The following is a 16443-nucleotide window of genomic DNA, read 5'->3' on the forward strand; positions in this document are numbered from 1 at the left end:
AATTTCCTCTGCTGGTCCCCTACGTGGGCACTTAAACCGATAAAGATGAAAATTCAGCTCAAAATACTGTAAAAATCTTAGGGATTTACAACTAATCAAAGCAGTTTCATTTAGCACCAAGTCCTAACAATGATGCCCCTGTTGCTATCCATAATTACCAAGATCACACCATAGGTGATAGTGCCTGTCAGCCCTGTAGAAGCATTTAAATGAAAGCACTTATAAAGCAAGAACTTCCAACCTCAAATTCCCTCAAAACTGAAGAAATTCCAGGCTGCAAACATGACCCAAACATGCCTCAAAAATCAAAGGTTTAGGAGAACTTTATCAATCCCCATGATTCTAAGGGCAGGCGTTCTGCACTTCCAAGTATGACTTTATGAAGCTCTACTCTAGAGAAATGACATATTCCAAATTCAACAACAAAAACCCAACCTTTCAGAAGCCATAGCCTGGGGTTCAACATACATCTAAACTTTGCTCTTGGTACTACAGGAACATGTAGCAATGCCTCGTTTGCTTTTCCATCTCTTCTTATCCCAAGAGTGCCCAGCTTCAGCTCCTGCAGCTGCCAGAATGGAGCAGACAGTATCCTGGCCACATATTGCTTTAAAAATACATCACTTATTCCATCCCCACACTAGGTTGAGAATTACAAGGGGAAGGAATTCCAACATCAATTCAAAGGGAGATAACTGACTATGTCCTCTGGGTCTGGCCCTTATTCTTGCCAAAGCCAGTGGCAAGAGTTGTACCCATGACATCTTAGTATCTATCACCAGCTTCAAAAGGTGTTTCTTTATTTCCATTTATGTCCATTCATTCTTTCAACCCAGCCCGAGCTCTGGGGGTGCCAGGGGATATGGAGGTTCCATTGTATTCCTAAAGCACTCATAACCCCTTGAAGGATCGTGTAAAATGAGTTCCCCTATCTGAGTCTATTGCTTCCATAATCTTGTATCTTGGAATTATTTGTTCCAAAAATACTTTAATAACTAATCCTGAAGTTGCTGAAACAGTTGGAAATGCTCCTAGCCACCCTGTTGGCTAACATACTATTACCAGAAAATACTTGAACCATGCCACTTTGGGTATTTTGGTAAAATCCACCTGGCATCTCTGGAAGGGACGTATAGCCCAAGACCTCCCTCCCCTGGCAATTTTCTTTGTAACCCTGTTATTGGTTTTTGCACAAATCAAGTAACCTTCAATAGCTCACTTTGAAGAGGTACAACAATTACACTTACCATTGGTAGAGGTACTCTCTAGAAATTGAACTGAATTAATAATAGTAATACACAATGCAAAGAAATAGGCTCACCTTTAGGAAAACCCCCTTTTCAGCTTTCATTCCTCCATCAATCCGTTATTTATATGGAGTCATACTTCACAGGACCAAACTTTGGCCAGTTTAATAATACTAGCAATTGGACCAGAACTACCTCCATTCTTTTCACCACATACCTCACCAGATTGCAAGGAGCAACTCTCAGCTCTGTCTCTGGAGCTGAGTTTCAGAGCTGAATTTCGGGAGCATTTACACATTTGCATTGTAGCTGTTCAGACATTTGTGCTGGCATTCATGCCCACAGGTCATTTGACAAAACATTGCACATCGTTAATTTGAATTCTGAAGCTACCAAACAGTCAGAAAATGAATACGTGGGTGGGTTTTAAATAGCAAGCCTTAAAGAAACCAAATAAAGTAGGACAGTGAATATATAAATCAGAGGCCAAGCCCAGGTTAGCATATACAGGTCCTGCATGGATGTAAACATTTGAAAATAAATATATAAGAACTGTTAAAAGCTGCAAACCCCAAACACATTGCTTCGTTCCAGGGGCACCAAACCAGCAAGGATGCACCTGCTCACAGGAGGGTTCCCTTTGACTTTGGGTAACCTCTGGGGCTGCAACTCCACACACGAGAGCAAGTTACAGTCGGCCAAAACCCTGTCGGTTTCCCTCAAAGGGGATGTTGGGGGCCGTGAAGTAGACAAGAAAAACATTATTTCATGTTTTAAGCAAGGAGCATGTGTTTTGCTGAAAACTCCCTTCTCTCCTGATCCCAATTCTGACTTGGAACTTGGACTTTTGGAAGAACTTTGTGCCACATAGTCACTAAGAGGGATGTAAGAACAATTTCGAGTTGTGCTCCGAAGAGCGCTCCCCACCGAAAGCGGCAGGGCCCGCAGCGAAGCGAGCGCCGATCCCTCTGCAGGTCGCTCCCAGGGAACGGGCACAGAGAGGGGGACAGTCCTCCCCAGCGATCCCGGAGGACGGGCGGGACGGCCCGGGCGGGGACGGCGGCCACAGAGAGGGGTGGAAGCCCAGCAGCGCGTCCCTCACGGGGAGCAGCCCCGCCGCGGCCGTGCCCCCCGCGCCCCGGTGGGCGGCCCCGCGGGGCAGCGCTGCCCCCCCCCGCCCTCCCCCAGCGCAGCGCGGAGCGGCGGCGCCCCCGCCCGGGCCGCCCGGGAACGGCGCTGCGCGCTCGGGGCCGCCCCCTCCACCCTGCCGCGGTCCCCCAGCGCTGCCCCGCGTCCCTCCGCGCCTGTCCCGCTGCGGCCGGAGCGGGGACACCGGGCGGTGCGGGGGGACCGATCGCGGGGGACCGCGGGGCTCGCTCCCGGCGGGCGCCCGGCGCTGCGCACGTAGGCGCCGGGGGGGGCGGATGACGGGCGGGCAAGGGGCGGCCCTTTCCCCGCCGCGCCCCGGCGCTCGCCATTGGCGCGGGAGACCGTGACGCGCGGCCCGGCCGCTGCCTCTTAGTGCGGGAGGCGGAGGCAGGGCCCGGCAGAGCCGCGCCGAGCCCGGCCGCGTAGCGCTGCATCCCACCGCCAAGGGAGCGCCCAGGGCAGCGCCGCATCCCTCCCGCCCGCCGCGGAGGAGCCGGGGCGCCCCGCGGGCCAGCAGCGCCCCTGGCGCGGGCGGGAGGAGCGCGGAGGAGCAGCAGCAGCAGCAGCGGCGGCGGCCGCCGCGGGGACCGGAGCAAAGTTGGTGCGAGCGGCGGCGGGGCCGCCCGGGAGCGGGACTGCAGGGAGCCGCCGCCTCGGCTCGGCCCGGCCGCCGCGGATGTGCCCCCGGCGGGCCGGGAAGGACGGAGCGGAGCACTGGCAGCGGGGATCGGGCGGCTGGCTGCGCTTCACCCTCGCCGGGCTGCTGCACTCGGAGGATTTGTGGATTGACTCTCGCTCCTGACCCACCGCCTCTGCCGGATTCCTGGGGTTTTGTTGCTGGATTTTGGATTTATTTTTTTTTTTTGGTTTTTCCTTTTTTTTTTTTTCATTTTTTTTTATTTTTCTCTCCCCGTTCCTTGGGGAAGGAACTGCCTGCCGGCCCCGCTCGGGCTCCCCGCTGCAGTCGTGGCAGTGCCGTGGAGGCTGGGACCCCCCCACAAGCCAAGGTGAGCGCTGGCACTGAACCGACACAGCATCACCCCTTTCCCCCCGGAAAGGTGCGTCGGGCCGGTAACCAAAGAGCGGGCACACACTCCAAAAAAACCAAAGGCCACCCTGCATCTAGAAGCGTACAAAATATCCTGATAGTGGGACTCGCATTTGGGATCTGTTAGTTCTCTTGCTCATGCCACTGCCCCCTGGTTGCCTCAATGGCAGGATCATGAAGTGTTTGACTTTTTTTCTTCTGCTTCCAGAGACCTTAAAGAAGTCCAAAAAGAGTGTGAGGTCAAACGGCAAGGTGCCAGGATGCTATGAGATAGTGCCCCTGTCCCTGAAGAAGAAGATGGCTGCAGAACTTTACCCTGCCAGCACCAACACTAACATTGCAAACAGCAACGCCGCCGCCGCCGCCACCGCTGCCAACAGCAAGAAGAACGCCCTGCAGCTCCAGCAGAGCGCCCAGCCGCCCCCGCCGCCCCAGCTCCAAAACCTCAACAACAACAACTTGGAGAGCGCCAACTGGCAATCCTTCCATCCCACGCTGCGGGAGAGGTAAGGGCCAGGCCCGCCGGACCCTCCCCGGGCGGGCGGGAGAGAGAGAGGCGCCCGCCCGCCCTGTGCACCTGCGCCCCGGCCAGGCGAGAGCGCAGGGCTGGGCTGGAGCCGCGGGGGCCGCCGGCGGGAGGCTGGGGCACCGGGCGAGGGCAGCCCGCGGCTAACGGGGCTTCTCCCCCCTCCCCTGCTTGCAGGAACGCGCTGATGTTCAATAACGAACTCATGGCTGACGTTCACTTCATCGTGGGCCCGCCAGGGGCATCCAAGAAAGTTCCTGCCCATAAGGTTTGTGCAGATAATTTTTGGCTTTTTTAATGCTGCTGTGCAGGTCGCCTTTTCCCCCTGCCTTACAACTAGGCACCTTTTTTTTTTTTCCTAATTATAGCTCTTGTCTAATCCCAGAAGTAATTCGCATATACACTGCAATTAAAGGGAGCAGTCTAAGGCAGTGTTCTCTTTCCACTGCAGCTTGTAACTTTCGCTAAATGTAGCTTTTAGGAAAGCCAGCACGCTCGGCTGTTCCTGATCCATGTTACTGAGGCTTCTCTCTCTTTATTTTCCAGTATGTTTTGGCAGTTGGTAGCTCTGTCTTCTATGCTATGTTTTATGGCGATCTCGCAGAGGTCAAATCTGAAATCCATATACCAGATGTGGAACCTGCAGCCTTTCTAATCCTATTAAAGTAAGTGACCACTACAAGTCTGCTAATTACATGGACAGAATCAAAGTAGCTTATAAAATATACATCTCCTAATTGACATTGTGCAATATGCACTTATTGCTGTTTACTTAATGTGCTGACAAATACTGAATGTCAGATTCACTGCCAGCAAAGACGAATATAGATTATTTTCATGGCCTACTTTTTTTTTTCCCTGAGAAACTAATTTTTTTTTTTCACCCCTCCGTCTAGATACATGTATAGTGATGAAATAGACCTGGAAGCTGACACAGTTCTGGCTACACTCTATGCTGCCAAGAAGTACATCGTGCCGGCCCTAGCAAAGGCTTGCGTTAATTTTTTGGAGACCAGCTTAGAAGCGAAGAACGCTTGTGTCCTGCTGTCTCAGAGCAGGCTCTTCGAGGAGCCAGAGCTGACGCAGCGCTGCTGGGAAGTGATTGATGCTCAGGCAGAAATGGCACTGAAGTCAGAGGGCTTCTGTGAGATAGATCAACAAACACTAGAGATCATTGTAACCCGGGAAGCACTCAACACCAAGGAGGTGGTAGTTTTCGAGGCCGTTCTCAACTGGGCAGAGGCTGAATGCAAAAGGCAAGGGCTGCCGGTGACGCCACGCAACAAGAGGAATGTATTAGGGAAAGCTTTGTACTTGGTGCGGATTCCAACCATGACTTTGGAAGAGTTTGCCAACGGAGCTGCCCAGTCCGACATCCTCACCCTTGAGGAGACTCACAACATATTCCTATGGTACACAGCCGCAAATAAACCCAAACTAGAGTTCCCCCTGACGAAAAGAAAAGGACTCGTGCCTCAGCGCTGCCACCGGTTTCAGTCGTCTGCGTATCGCAGCAATCAGTGGAGGTACCGGGGCCGGTGTGACAGTATTCAGTTTGCCGTAGACAAACGGATATTTATAGCGGGACTGGGATTGTACGGGTCAAGCTGTGGCAAAGCTGAATACAGCGTCAAAATCGAACTGAAGCGCTTAGGCGTTGTCCTTGCTCAGAATCTGACAAAGTTTACCTCCGACGGCTCCAGTAACACCTTCTCGGTGTGGTTTGAACACCCCGTGCAGGTTGAGCAAGACACGTTTTACAATGTAAGTGCTATTCTGGATGGGAACGAACTCAGTTACTTTGGACAAGAGGGAATGACTGAAGTGCAGTGCGGGAAAGTGACGTTCCAGTTCCAGTGCTCCTCGGACAGTACTAATGGAACCGGAGTACAAGGAGGACAAATACCTGAGCTCATTTTCTATGCATGATGCATTTCACCTTGATTGTATTCCAGTGCTGCAATGATGCACATTAAGGGATTTTTCGGTTTTACTACGAACTCTGCAGCAGTATGGAATGTTATGCTACTTACCTATCTGCTACATCAGGCTATACAAATAAGTGAAGGAATGCTCTTGAATTTAATCTTATTTTATTTATTCATAAGCTATTTGACTTAATTATTAAGACTGCAACATGCAGAAAAATGTTAAATTTTGCACGTACTGTGCATTTATTTTGTATATAGATAACTAACTTGCAGACTGCAGCTGACTCAAACAGAATGTTCTAAACTAGAGCAGTTTACGGATCTGTGAAATATAAAACATTTTTACTTGCCCTAAATCTTGTGTACTTGATCTTTGCTGACCTTATGGCTCGTGTGTGTTAATTCATGTACAGCTAACAGGGGTGATGACACTGTAGTCTGGTCCCTGTGTGCATCCACACCCAGCAAATAGGAAGGTTCCCTCTCTTGGTAACTGAAACTATCCATCAGCAGCCTTTATCTTCCCTTCAGGAGAAAAGGAGCTGACATTTGAGGAAGCTCAGGGTTTTTTGTGTGTTGCCCAAGCTGAAGATAGACAAACCATCAGTATAATCAAAGCTGATGAAAATCATCCTGTGGTTATATTTGAAAACTCCTAATGCCCCTTCACATGCAGCATCTCTGTTATCCTCCAGCCTGCCCACCAAACAGCAACACTGCCACTGCACCTGTCAAACTATATCCCCCCTCGAAAGGCCAGAGTCAAGACACACAGATGAAGTTAATTAATTCAGTGACAGGGCTGCATCACAAATTTTGCCCAGGGCTGTATTACTGGCAGAAACTATCTGAATTTACATCCCATCTTTATACAGAGCAGCAGGCATTAGAAAAATACTTGCAAGATGGTGTTAAGGTTCACTTAAGATTACTAATTAGAAATAAGCCACCTAAAAAAAAAAAAAAGAAAAAAAAAGCTGTTGGATCTTTCCTCCTGCTCTTTTTTGGAAAACACAGTCCCAGGCATTATCAGCAATCATTCTCTGCTAGTACTTTCCTCAGAAAGTGATAAAAGTTTTTTCTCAAAGGTCTCATGATGATAGCTGAGCCAATTAGAAATATTTACTGGATTTTGTAAATCTTAGGCTGGGCTTGGAAGAGAGTGCTCAAACAGCAGTCTAAACCAGTATTTTTTCCATGTATAACAAGTACCTCTACATCTAACAAGTTTGCCTTTTCCCAAGCTGCATTAATTTTCACCTTGAAACTAAGCTGCAATGCAAATCCTGCATGTTTTCTCTCTCTAAAAAAAGGACCAAAAAAAGTAAGGAAAAGTAAGAAGGGGAGTAGATTACTGAGAACAAGACCTCTGCAGCAGACCTGAGCTGTGCGGTGCTCTGTGTGGGAGCTGCTGCTCCCCTTGCTGCAGAAGCAGCAGCCCTGTGCCAGCCCAGAACAGCTCAAGGGGTGTGCCTGTGTTGTCCTTCTGCAACACAGCCATCTGATTCTCTTGGTACAGATGAAAGAGAGTGGGAGTGAGAGTGGGTAAAGATGCAGGCAGATAATTCCTACACAGTGGTGGGTAACAGTCACAAGACCTCGCTATAAATGCACTCTTTTAACTGGAATTGGCACAAATCCCCTTGGCTTAAACCCACAACCTAGAGAATGGCTTGTATACCCTTTTGACAGGTTAAACCCCACCTTCCTATCACAGTTACAATTTCAGTGTTGTTTGAAGTTATTCACATGTTTGGAAAAAGTTGCTCATTTTCCACCAAGCCACTCGTATTTCAAGCACTGAACAGCCCAGCTACAGGTGAACGACAGATAGTAAATTTGGCAAATACTTACCAAATGTTGCAGCTGTGGAATTGAAGCATGACAGGCCTGCAGGAGCTTGCTGACACACACAAATTTGTTACACGTCAGTCCATTGTCTTAGTATAGCCCAAATTACTCTTGGAAAAAGCAACAAAACTATTTGCAAAAGAAAACAACATCTAGTTCCAAAAAAGCTCTTCCATAAAGGAGAACAGGCTCTTATAGTCAGCAATGCTCCTCGGCCTGGATTGATTCCAGCTTCACTATAAAGTTTCTACTTGAGTATTAACATACAATACTGTGTATATATACATACATACATACATATTTCTTTTCAAGTAACCATAGGAATAAAAGATTCAAATAGTCAAAAGTCATATCATTGAAAAAAATACCTATGGCTGGAGCATTTATGCAGAGTTCTCTGGCCAACACAAGGAAGGTTTTTCCCAGCACATAGACATTCACCTATTAAAAGACAAAAAAAGCATTATGTAGATCATAAACCACAAATGTTTTTAATAGAACATTTATATGGAAAGGAGAAAACCTCAACTTTCAAAATCTTAACCTGTTTAAAAAAAATTCAAGTTATACAAGCAATATTCATATGTACAGGATAATACTCAGTGCCTGTCAAAATCTGCACAAATTAGCATTGTAAATCAAAGCATAAGTTTATATTGAAAAAATTATAAAAAGTTGTTCATCATGCTCTTCAGTGGGCTCAGTGCTGCCTCTGTAGTACACTTTTTCAGTTGTCACATTACATCATAAGGCATTAAGTAGACTTCAATGTAATATCAGTATATATAAAGTGTCATTTATCTTGCACCATTACAAAACCTGAGCAAGTACAAGTCAGTACAAATTGCAGTTCTGCATCATCTGTAGTGGCATAATTAAGTATTGCACAAGCACACACCAAACTTTTCACCAAATCAAGGAGTGGTGCTACGTGCCCCAAGCCCTAAACCACACCAAACCTGCTCAGGCATCAGGGACAGAGCTCTGCTCCTATCCCCTCCTTCACTGCTGCACCCAGGAGGATGTAAATTGAGGGTAGGAGTTACTCTTCATACTCTGATTTGCAATTTATAGCACAGAGAGCCATATTTGTATTTTACAAGTCTGAGGAAGTTTTCTTTCTCTATCTTAAGTTGTGTTTTTGTGGTCAGCAAGAAAGGCAGGATGCACTCCAGTTCCCAATCAGTCTCAAACATTCCCATGGAGCTCCATGAACACCTTGCTTCCCCCAAGGCATATGTAAAGGTCAAGGTGAGTATACAAAACTCCATCCTCCTACAAGGTTTTGGGGTTGTTTTGAACAATGGTATATGCTCTGCTGCTTTTATGGAACAAAACTGCCCCTCTCTTTCCTATGCCTGGGTAGTGAAGTGTTTACTTAGCAGCCAATTACACAACTGAGTGATGATTATGGCACAAGCCAATGGAATTAAAAAAAACATTGCTCTTTCCATTTCATCAAAGAGCTTTGCCAACATCAGGTTAAAAGCAGACTTTCCTCCCAAGTGTATAGATGGTTCTACCAACCTAGCTAAAATATATCTATCTCAACAACAACCAAACCCCCAAACAACTGACATATTTTCACCTAGCCCTTCAAAATGTTTACGTGAAAATGTTCTTAATGTGTATTTTTCTCAAATATATTTTGCAAATCAGAACTTAGAACTTCAAAGATATCCTCAGAATGATCATATATCCTGAAAGTGACTGTGCTATCAATTATACATGAGATGATGGTAATTCATTCCATATTTAGTGAGAAATGAGTGTATTTCATGCTGTGTCTGACCAATGGTTGGAGTGGCCTACAAGATGCAAAAATATAGCCTTAAGTTTCACTGCCCTTTTTCTTCCTGAAATAGCAGACAACATAGAAGCACTATTCTAGGGGAAGGAAAAGTGCAAAATATACCCTCTGAATGAGAAGTCTATTTTCTAGGAAATAAGTTACCAAATTTTATGCAGAAAAAAATCCACACCTACAGAATCTGGCAATTGATACTGGAGCCTGAGAGTGTGTGACTTTCCATGAGCCACTGAGACAGAACAGGTATCACTAAAGCAAAATGTCTGCAGCGTTTCAGCTGGCTTTAGATTCACTGCAAACTCAAAAATGGTTGTTTTGACCTTTTGTCTAAAAAATATTAACATAAAGAATGAGTGTTTGGCTGTAATTTCAGCCTTCTAAGCTGGCAGACCAAGTTACTATAAATCTTGAACCTCATCACTTAGATCTTGTTCTGCAAGGACGATTTCACTGCACAAATCAATAAAGCTACTTCAGTGGAGCCAAGTACATATGATGTTTCTATTAGAGGCTTCACAAACTCAACTAGTTCTCTCATATTAGTCTAGGGAAAAAAACGACATAAAACTCTAATCCAAACAAGTATTTTTTCCTTCCAGCCTTTTTCCTTGTCATGACATCCAAACACTTGATGGTTGTCACCATCAAACCACATCACTCCCTAAAACTCCTCCCAAGCAAACTCTCCATAAACCCAATAATAAAGAGCAAATAAATATGAAGAGGCATAAAGAAGTATGTATTTTTTTCTAGTGAAGTTCTAACAATCAAAGTGATTTCCAAATTAAATCTAAAGCAAAGACAAATGAATAATAAATGTGCTCAAATACTATTTATCCTTCTTTCCTTGGACTAACTAAAAGTCTCCTGATCTATGGTTTATTTGAGAAGTAATGCACTTAAATCTAACCTGCTTTTCCACTTCACCCACATCATCAGTGTTTTATGACTGACTTCAAGGTGCAGGCTATGTATTTGCACAAAATAATAAATTAAAATAGAAATGGTAAATGAGGGAATTTCTTTCTTTTGCTCACAAGCCCATTTCTTTGTAGTTTCTGGTTACTACCTATTTAGAAAGAAAGCAAAATATACAGTACAGTCCATGTTCTGTATTGTTTTCCTCATGAAGCTCACATATTTTCAATGCCAGGGTCACAAAAAGAATCAGGAATATTTAATTGCTTCCAGTTTTTCTGGCAAATCAGTAGGAAAAATGACTTCAGGCCCTCTCAAACAATATGCTTCTCAACTTTGAAAGTTAACAGATATTCACGGGTTCTGGGGCACTTCTCATAAATGAAAAATTAAAGATGGCATAAAGTTCACTCAGAAATCTAGAATGCCACTGAACTCCTGAAACATGATATTTAAGATCTCCTGGGTTTAGTGGAAGGTGGCCCTTTCACTAAAATTTTATTCCTCTATAACTGATTTCAGCTATTACTCACATGCACACACAGATCCCGTGACAGAAGAGATATGATATAAAATAGGCATTTAGAGAGGTCTTTCTTTACTCTCATCATTTGGTTTTTCTGCACTCCATTAAGCTTAGAAAATTAGGAGAATTAATTTAGAGGCCTACTTTAATTTCTAGTTCTTTCTTCATTAAGAACTTCTTATAAAAATTCATATACTCCAATCCATCAAAAGCTTAACGTTCCAAATTTAGAATCATATGACATTTGCATTTATAAAACCTAATTTTATATGAGTTTTTAGAATGGTGAATAAACAAAAATGCCCTTCTAAAAGGATGTCTCAGGCTTAAACTTGGATTGGTACAGCTTTAAAGCTTACCACATCAACTTCAGCCTCTTTTCCCCTTAATTTAAAAGGATCATACTGAAAAACAGTATTTCTCCAAACTCTCCCCAATCAAAACTGTTGAAGTGAGACAATTGCTTTATACACTTTCATAAGACTTGTGCTCTTTTTTTGCAGATTTTCACCATATATTAAAATGTAAATATAATTTAAAATTAAAACTTGATGCAATCACTAAGTTTAAGCATCAACCTAATGCAAAAGAGGGGTGTCAACCTCTGCTAGAGGGGAGATTTTAAAATATCTGCATACCCTGATAGTTTTTACCATATTCTCTTACATTCAACTCATTTTTAACAGAGTAAGTTTACAAGCATGTGAATCCATCACAGATTAAAAATTAAAAAAAAGGGCAAAACAAAAAACCAAGTAGCTTCTTTAGTAGGAAGACATTTTTCAGACAAAGTATGTGCTCACCAAGGCACTGCAAAAACCTCTTTTTAGAGGAGACCTTAAGATTCTCTAAGATGTTGTCCTTTACCAACAGTTAATTTCTGCTCTCATTATCAAACACATTATGTTAATTAAAAGGGGCATTTAGTGAAGGATTGGCTTCCAATTATTCAGTTACATCTTCACAACAAGATCCTTCTACTTGTTATGCTCTTTGCCCTTCACAGTATTTTTTGGAGACTGTCTTTTCATTTCACATCTGTCAGTCATCAGACACTGATTTCAAAGGGACACTTCCAGGGAGACTCTTTATCCTTTCATCATTTCCTCTTGCTTTCACATCATGCCTGATCTGTTCACAAATACCAATATACTTCCACTTTCAGAAATAACAACAAACACCTCATTTCCAGTAACACAGGAATTCATCAGTCTAACACCTTCCAGAATTTTAAACTCTCCTGGGGAAACAGAGACTCTCCCATTCATACAGTTACCAGGTTACCAGGTCACGTTAACTTCTGGAGAGTAGCAAAAAATAAAGCTGCTACCATTGAATGGAAGTTTCTGTTGGACTGTAAGTTATAAAACAATAACCCCTCTACAAGCAATTTCCAAAAAGGCTTTTCAAGACCACAGTGTGGCATTCTGGCAGAGTACAACAAATGGTGACAGTGGTTAAGATATTCCTCTGGAAAGACAAAGACCGGGCAGTTGGAACACGATGAGAATTCACACTGTGAAACATCCGTGGCTGCTTGCCTAAATAATTAAGCAAGCACGAAAAGCAAATGAGTTTTTAAGGAGAGTGTCTGTTGCTGGGGAAAGAGGCACCTGTGGTTATTTGATTCATTATTAACATTTCTAGTGTAGTAATGCCTGAAGGTCCCAAACAGGTTGTTTAAATTAACTCAATCAACAGCAATTTGCATAGGGGCAATAAAGGCAAATACAGTCAACATGTTAATAACTTTAAATGAACAAAGGGTATCAAAAACTGAAGCAAACCAGTACAGTCTTTAAAAGAATACTCTATTTTACCTTTCTCCATGTAATAAACTGAAACATCCTAATTTTTTTGATCCATACTGCATTTAGAGCAGTCAAAAGGTAGCACACAAAAATACAAACAAGTACCAAACTCAGCTTGTCAGGCTGTCATTCAAAAGAGACACAAATCAAAACTAAGCAGCTTCCCTCTCATACTGGGCTTTAAAGCACTGCCTTCAGTCAGGGGACTCCAAAGGAGACTCTCCTTCTGCTAATCACATCCATGGCAGTCCTGGAGTTCCTCCTCCAATACCACAGCAGTACAGTAAGCCATTATCAAACCATCTATGCAAGAAAGTCAGAGAGTAATAATTTGCAATAATCATAGAAGAGTCAGGGAGCCCAATGCTGCCTTTAGATTAAATAAATGAAAATAAGTGTTCAAAAGTAATCCACAATAAAAATCCTTCTAGACAAGCAAGTACCAGACAAACTGCAGATGAAGAAATAGGGGTGAGAGTTCTGTTCTGAAGTGGAAGAGAGACCAAGCAAGTACTAGTCACTGATTTTCACTTCTTGGGCATCCCTCTTCCCTTACCTAGAACCACAGTGTAGTTCAGGTGGGAATGGATCTCATCAGGTCTCCAGCCCAACCTCCTGCTCCAAGCAGGCTCAGCCACAAGAACAGACCAGGTTGCCCTGGATCTTGAGAGCCTTGATGGATAAAAACTTCAAAACTGCTCTAAATGACCTGTTTCCACACTTGGCTGTCCTCACAGTGAAAAACCTTTTCTTGATATCAAGTAGAAACCTCCCATTTTAATTAATTACATCCATTGCTGGTAATTTTCCTGCTGCACACTCCTATAAAGAGCCTGGCTCTTCAGATGTCTGAGATCTCTTCAGTGAACACCAGCCTTGTTTAATAACAGGACACACCATAAGGCATGCTAAAAATTATATTCTACTAGGCTGAAACTGGGGATCAGAGCAATGCCAAACCCTTCCCCAAAGCCTTCTGCGACCCCATTGCAAAGACCATGACACTGGAGATGACAAGAGACTAAAAAAACCCCCAGCCATTTCTGAGGATGTGAAAGGCAGCCTTTCACCACACTGAGATGAAACTTCAGCCAAACAGTTCTCCAGGTGCAAGGAATGGGATGCTTGGAAAGATGGGAGAAAACCTAAACTGTTCAGAACTTGGCCAAGGCTAGACAGGCTTTGCAGCTCTCCTAAACAAGCCAGGCCTGTTGCTTACATTGGACTAACAAAAAAGCAAACAAAAGGCCTGATTGCAGACCTCTCTAAGGACTATATTTGCAAGTAAAATGCAGGATCTGAAAATATAAGCAAGTACTTTCCCTGTCCTTCCAACTCAATCAACAAGCAGCACGACTGCTCAGCACAAGGAAGGCGCCTGATTTGTAGCAGGGCTCTGGACATTTTCAGATCATTTCAGATCCTGCTTTGAAGTCCAAATGTATCAGAGGCATTCTGGATCCAACAACACTTTCAACAGGAGATTTCCAAGATGTAAGATGTATTTTACATGAAGATAAAACACCCAAGGAAATTGCCTTTCCAATTAAAAAAAAAAAAGACAAAAAAAAAAGACTTTTTGTCTTTTCCCAAGATGGCAGCAATTTTGAAGCTCCAAAAATTCTTATGAAAATGCAGCAGTTCCCCAGTGGAACAAGACAAACTCCCACATCTCAGTCATCAGCATAAGAGGAAAACTGATATGACTTTTTAAACAGACTGCCATTAACAGTAAAAATTAGTCTCCTCTATTGCTAAGTTTTAGCAGCACAATACTATCCTAAAAGCACATTACACTGTAGGGGACATTTTTTTAAATTATATTTTATTTTTATTTTTTTATATTTTTAAGTCCCAAAGTAATTCAAGAAAGACTGGAAGAGGGCTTGTACAACAAGTACAAACCACAGCCTAAGAGGGCATTCTTAGAATTACCTCTACCACTTTTTTTCTAAAGAGCAGCAAGAGAAAAAGAATATAATATATATCATTAAACAAATACTGAGTTGTAGGGAACAGCAGATTCAGGACTTGGTTAAATGGTGGACATGGTGGTGGTTGATGGCTGGACCTGGTGGTCTTGGAGGTCTTTTGATTCTATGATTATTTCACCCTCAAATCCACTGAAACCTAATTCAGGGTGCTCAATAATTCAGTCAGCAGCCTCCATGGAGACAATCTGTAAGGATGTTTCATGTGGTGACTTTCTTAACAAAATTCCTGCAGCCAGATGACAAAGGGCCCTGCAGGTCCCTCACCTCCCACTGCAACTGAGCTGCAGAAACATCCTTCCAGATTGTCTCCATCAGGAACATTCTGAAGAAAAAACTCAGCATATCTCAGCATTCACTATTAGTTTCTAAGCCAGAGTTGGTGCAGGTCAGCAGTAGCTCATTTTTTAGACTTCAGATGTGACTTTTTTGTGATATAAAATCAACACCTTTCTCATCTCACTAAGAAAAACAGTTACCTGGACCACTTATGACAAATCTTGTACAGATGAGTATGAACAAATTAAGTAGTTTGGAAAGTAATTTGCTGCCACCACCACTACTACTGCTGCTCTGAACTCTTCTTCTTTAAGAACATTTATATCCCAACTTCAGGATAGCAGAGTAGGCCTTGAAAAAAAAGAGGCTCTTCAAAGTAAAATAGTATCATCTAATGAACTATTTTTGAAAAAATAATTCTTTTTTAGGTTTTGTGGGCAAAGACTTATCTAAAGCAGAATGTACTGAATGTACTAAAATTTACTGCCTGGGCCACAAATGTTTTGCTACCAAGGTGGCTTGGGTGGGTTTTTTTGTTGGTTTTTTTTGGCTCGATTTGTAGTTGTGGTTTTCTGTGTGGTTTGTGGCTTTGCTTGTTTGATTTTTTTTTTTTAAACAGACTTGTGGAGGAGGAAAAAAACATCAAGCTAGAACCTGAAAAACTCATTTATGTATTCTTAAACAGGACTTTCTGGATAGGTAGAGTTAACAATAACATTCAACATTCCTGTTTGCTCAGATTCACCTTAAAGAAGCCATAAAGTAGAGCTCATCAGAAGACAGTTAAATGCAAGTCAAGACACTGAAATCTTGGATTTTTCTCTTTCAGGGGTTGATTATTTCCCTACTACTCATATATTTCTGTCTCTCCCATCTCCTCAGTTACCTCTCTTTAACCTTTTGGTCCCCCATAAGTCCCATCTCAGAATCTTTTCTGGCTGGAATGCACAGAGGGGAGAAGACAAATCAATTTTTCTTGTCTGTTTCTGCTGACAATACATTTTTCTTTTTCTTCTTACAGATACAATATCTCTTCTTCTAGTTCACATTGTGACTGTTCTTCATATTACTGTGATCATTCTATTTCAAAACCATCACCATGAAAAATTACCTGTGTTTAGAAGGAAAACAAACCTTCATTCTACACATGCACTGTTTGGTCGTGAGCAATCAAAATAATTCAATCAGAGTTTAGAAAAGAGAAGAAAGTTACTAAATTTCAGAATTAAAGATGCATTTGATTATTGCAATTCCAGCAGATTGCTTCAAGCAATAAATAGTCTTCAGAGGGATGCCATTTACCAAGACAGCTGGGAGGACAAAAATAGATGCAAGTAACCTACTCTCATTGTATGT

At 43.2% G+C, this 16443-nt stretch overlaps 2 protein-coding genes across 3 annotated transcripts in view; one reads left to right on the top strand and one right to left on the bottom strand.

The window, feature by feature from the left end:
* Nucleotides 1–16443, bottom strand: part of BRF1 (BRF1 RNA polymerase III transcription initiation factor subunit) — a 173322-nt gene that overhangs the window by 87191 nt on the left and 69688 nt on the right. The window contains exon 5 of the mRNA XM_066552916.1: nucleotides 8121–8193. Within this exon, the coding sequence (XP_066409013.1) occupies nucleotides 8121–8193 (73 nt within the window). The remainder of the gene's footprint in view (nucleotides 1–8120; nucleotides 8194–16443) is intronic.
* Nucleotides 3268–6257, top strand: BTBD6 (BTB domain containing 6). Of its 2 annotated transcripts, XM_066552918.1 has the most exons (5): nucleotides 3271–3403; nucleotides 3653–3950; nucleotides 4148–4238; nucleotides 4517–4635; nucleotides 4867–6257. In XM_066552918.1, the coding sequence occupies exons 2-5, from the start codon at nucleotides 3742–3744 to the stop codon at nucleotides 5897–5899; spliced, it is 1452 nt and encodes a 483-aa protein (XP_066409015.1). In that variant the 5' UTR covers nucleotides 3271–3403; nucleotides 3653–3741; the 3' UTR covers nucleotides 5900–6257. The 2 variants fall into 2 exon arrangements, with proteins under 2 accessions (XP_066409014.1, XP_066409015.1); XM_066552917.1 differs by having other exon boundaries at nucleotides 3268–3950.

The sequence above is a fragment of the Molothrus aeneus genome, chromosome 6 (genome assembly GCF_037042795.1).
Source record: "Molothrus aeneus isolate 106 chromosome 6, BPBGC_Maene_1.0, whole genome shotgun sequence".
NCBI classification, from domain to species: domain Eukaryota; kingdom Metazoa; phylum Chordata; class Aves; order Passeriformes; family Icteridae; genus Molothrus; species Molothrus aeneus.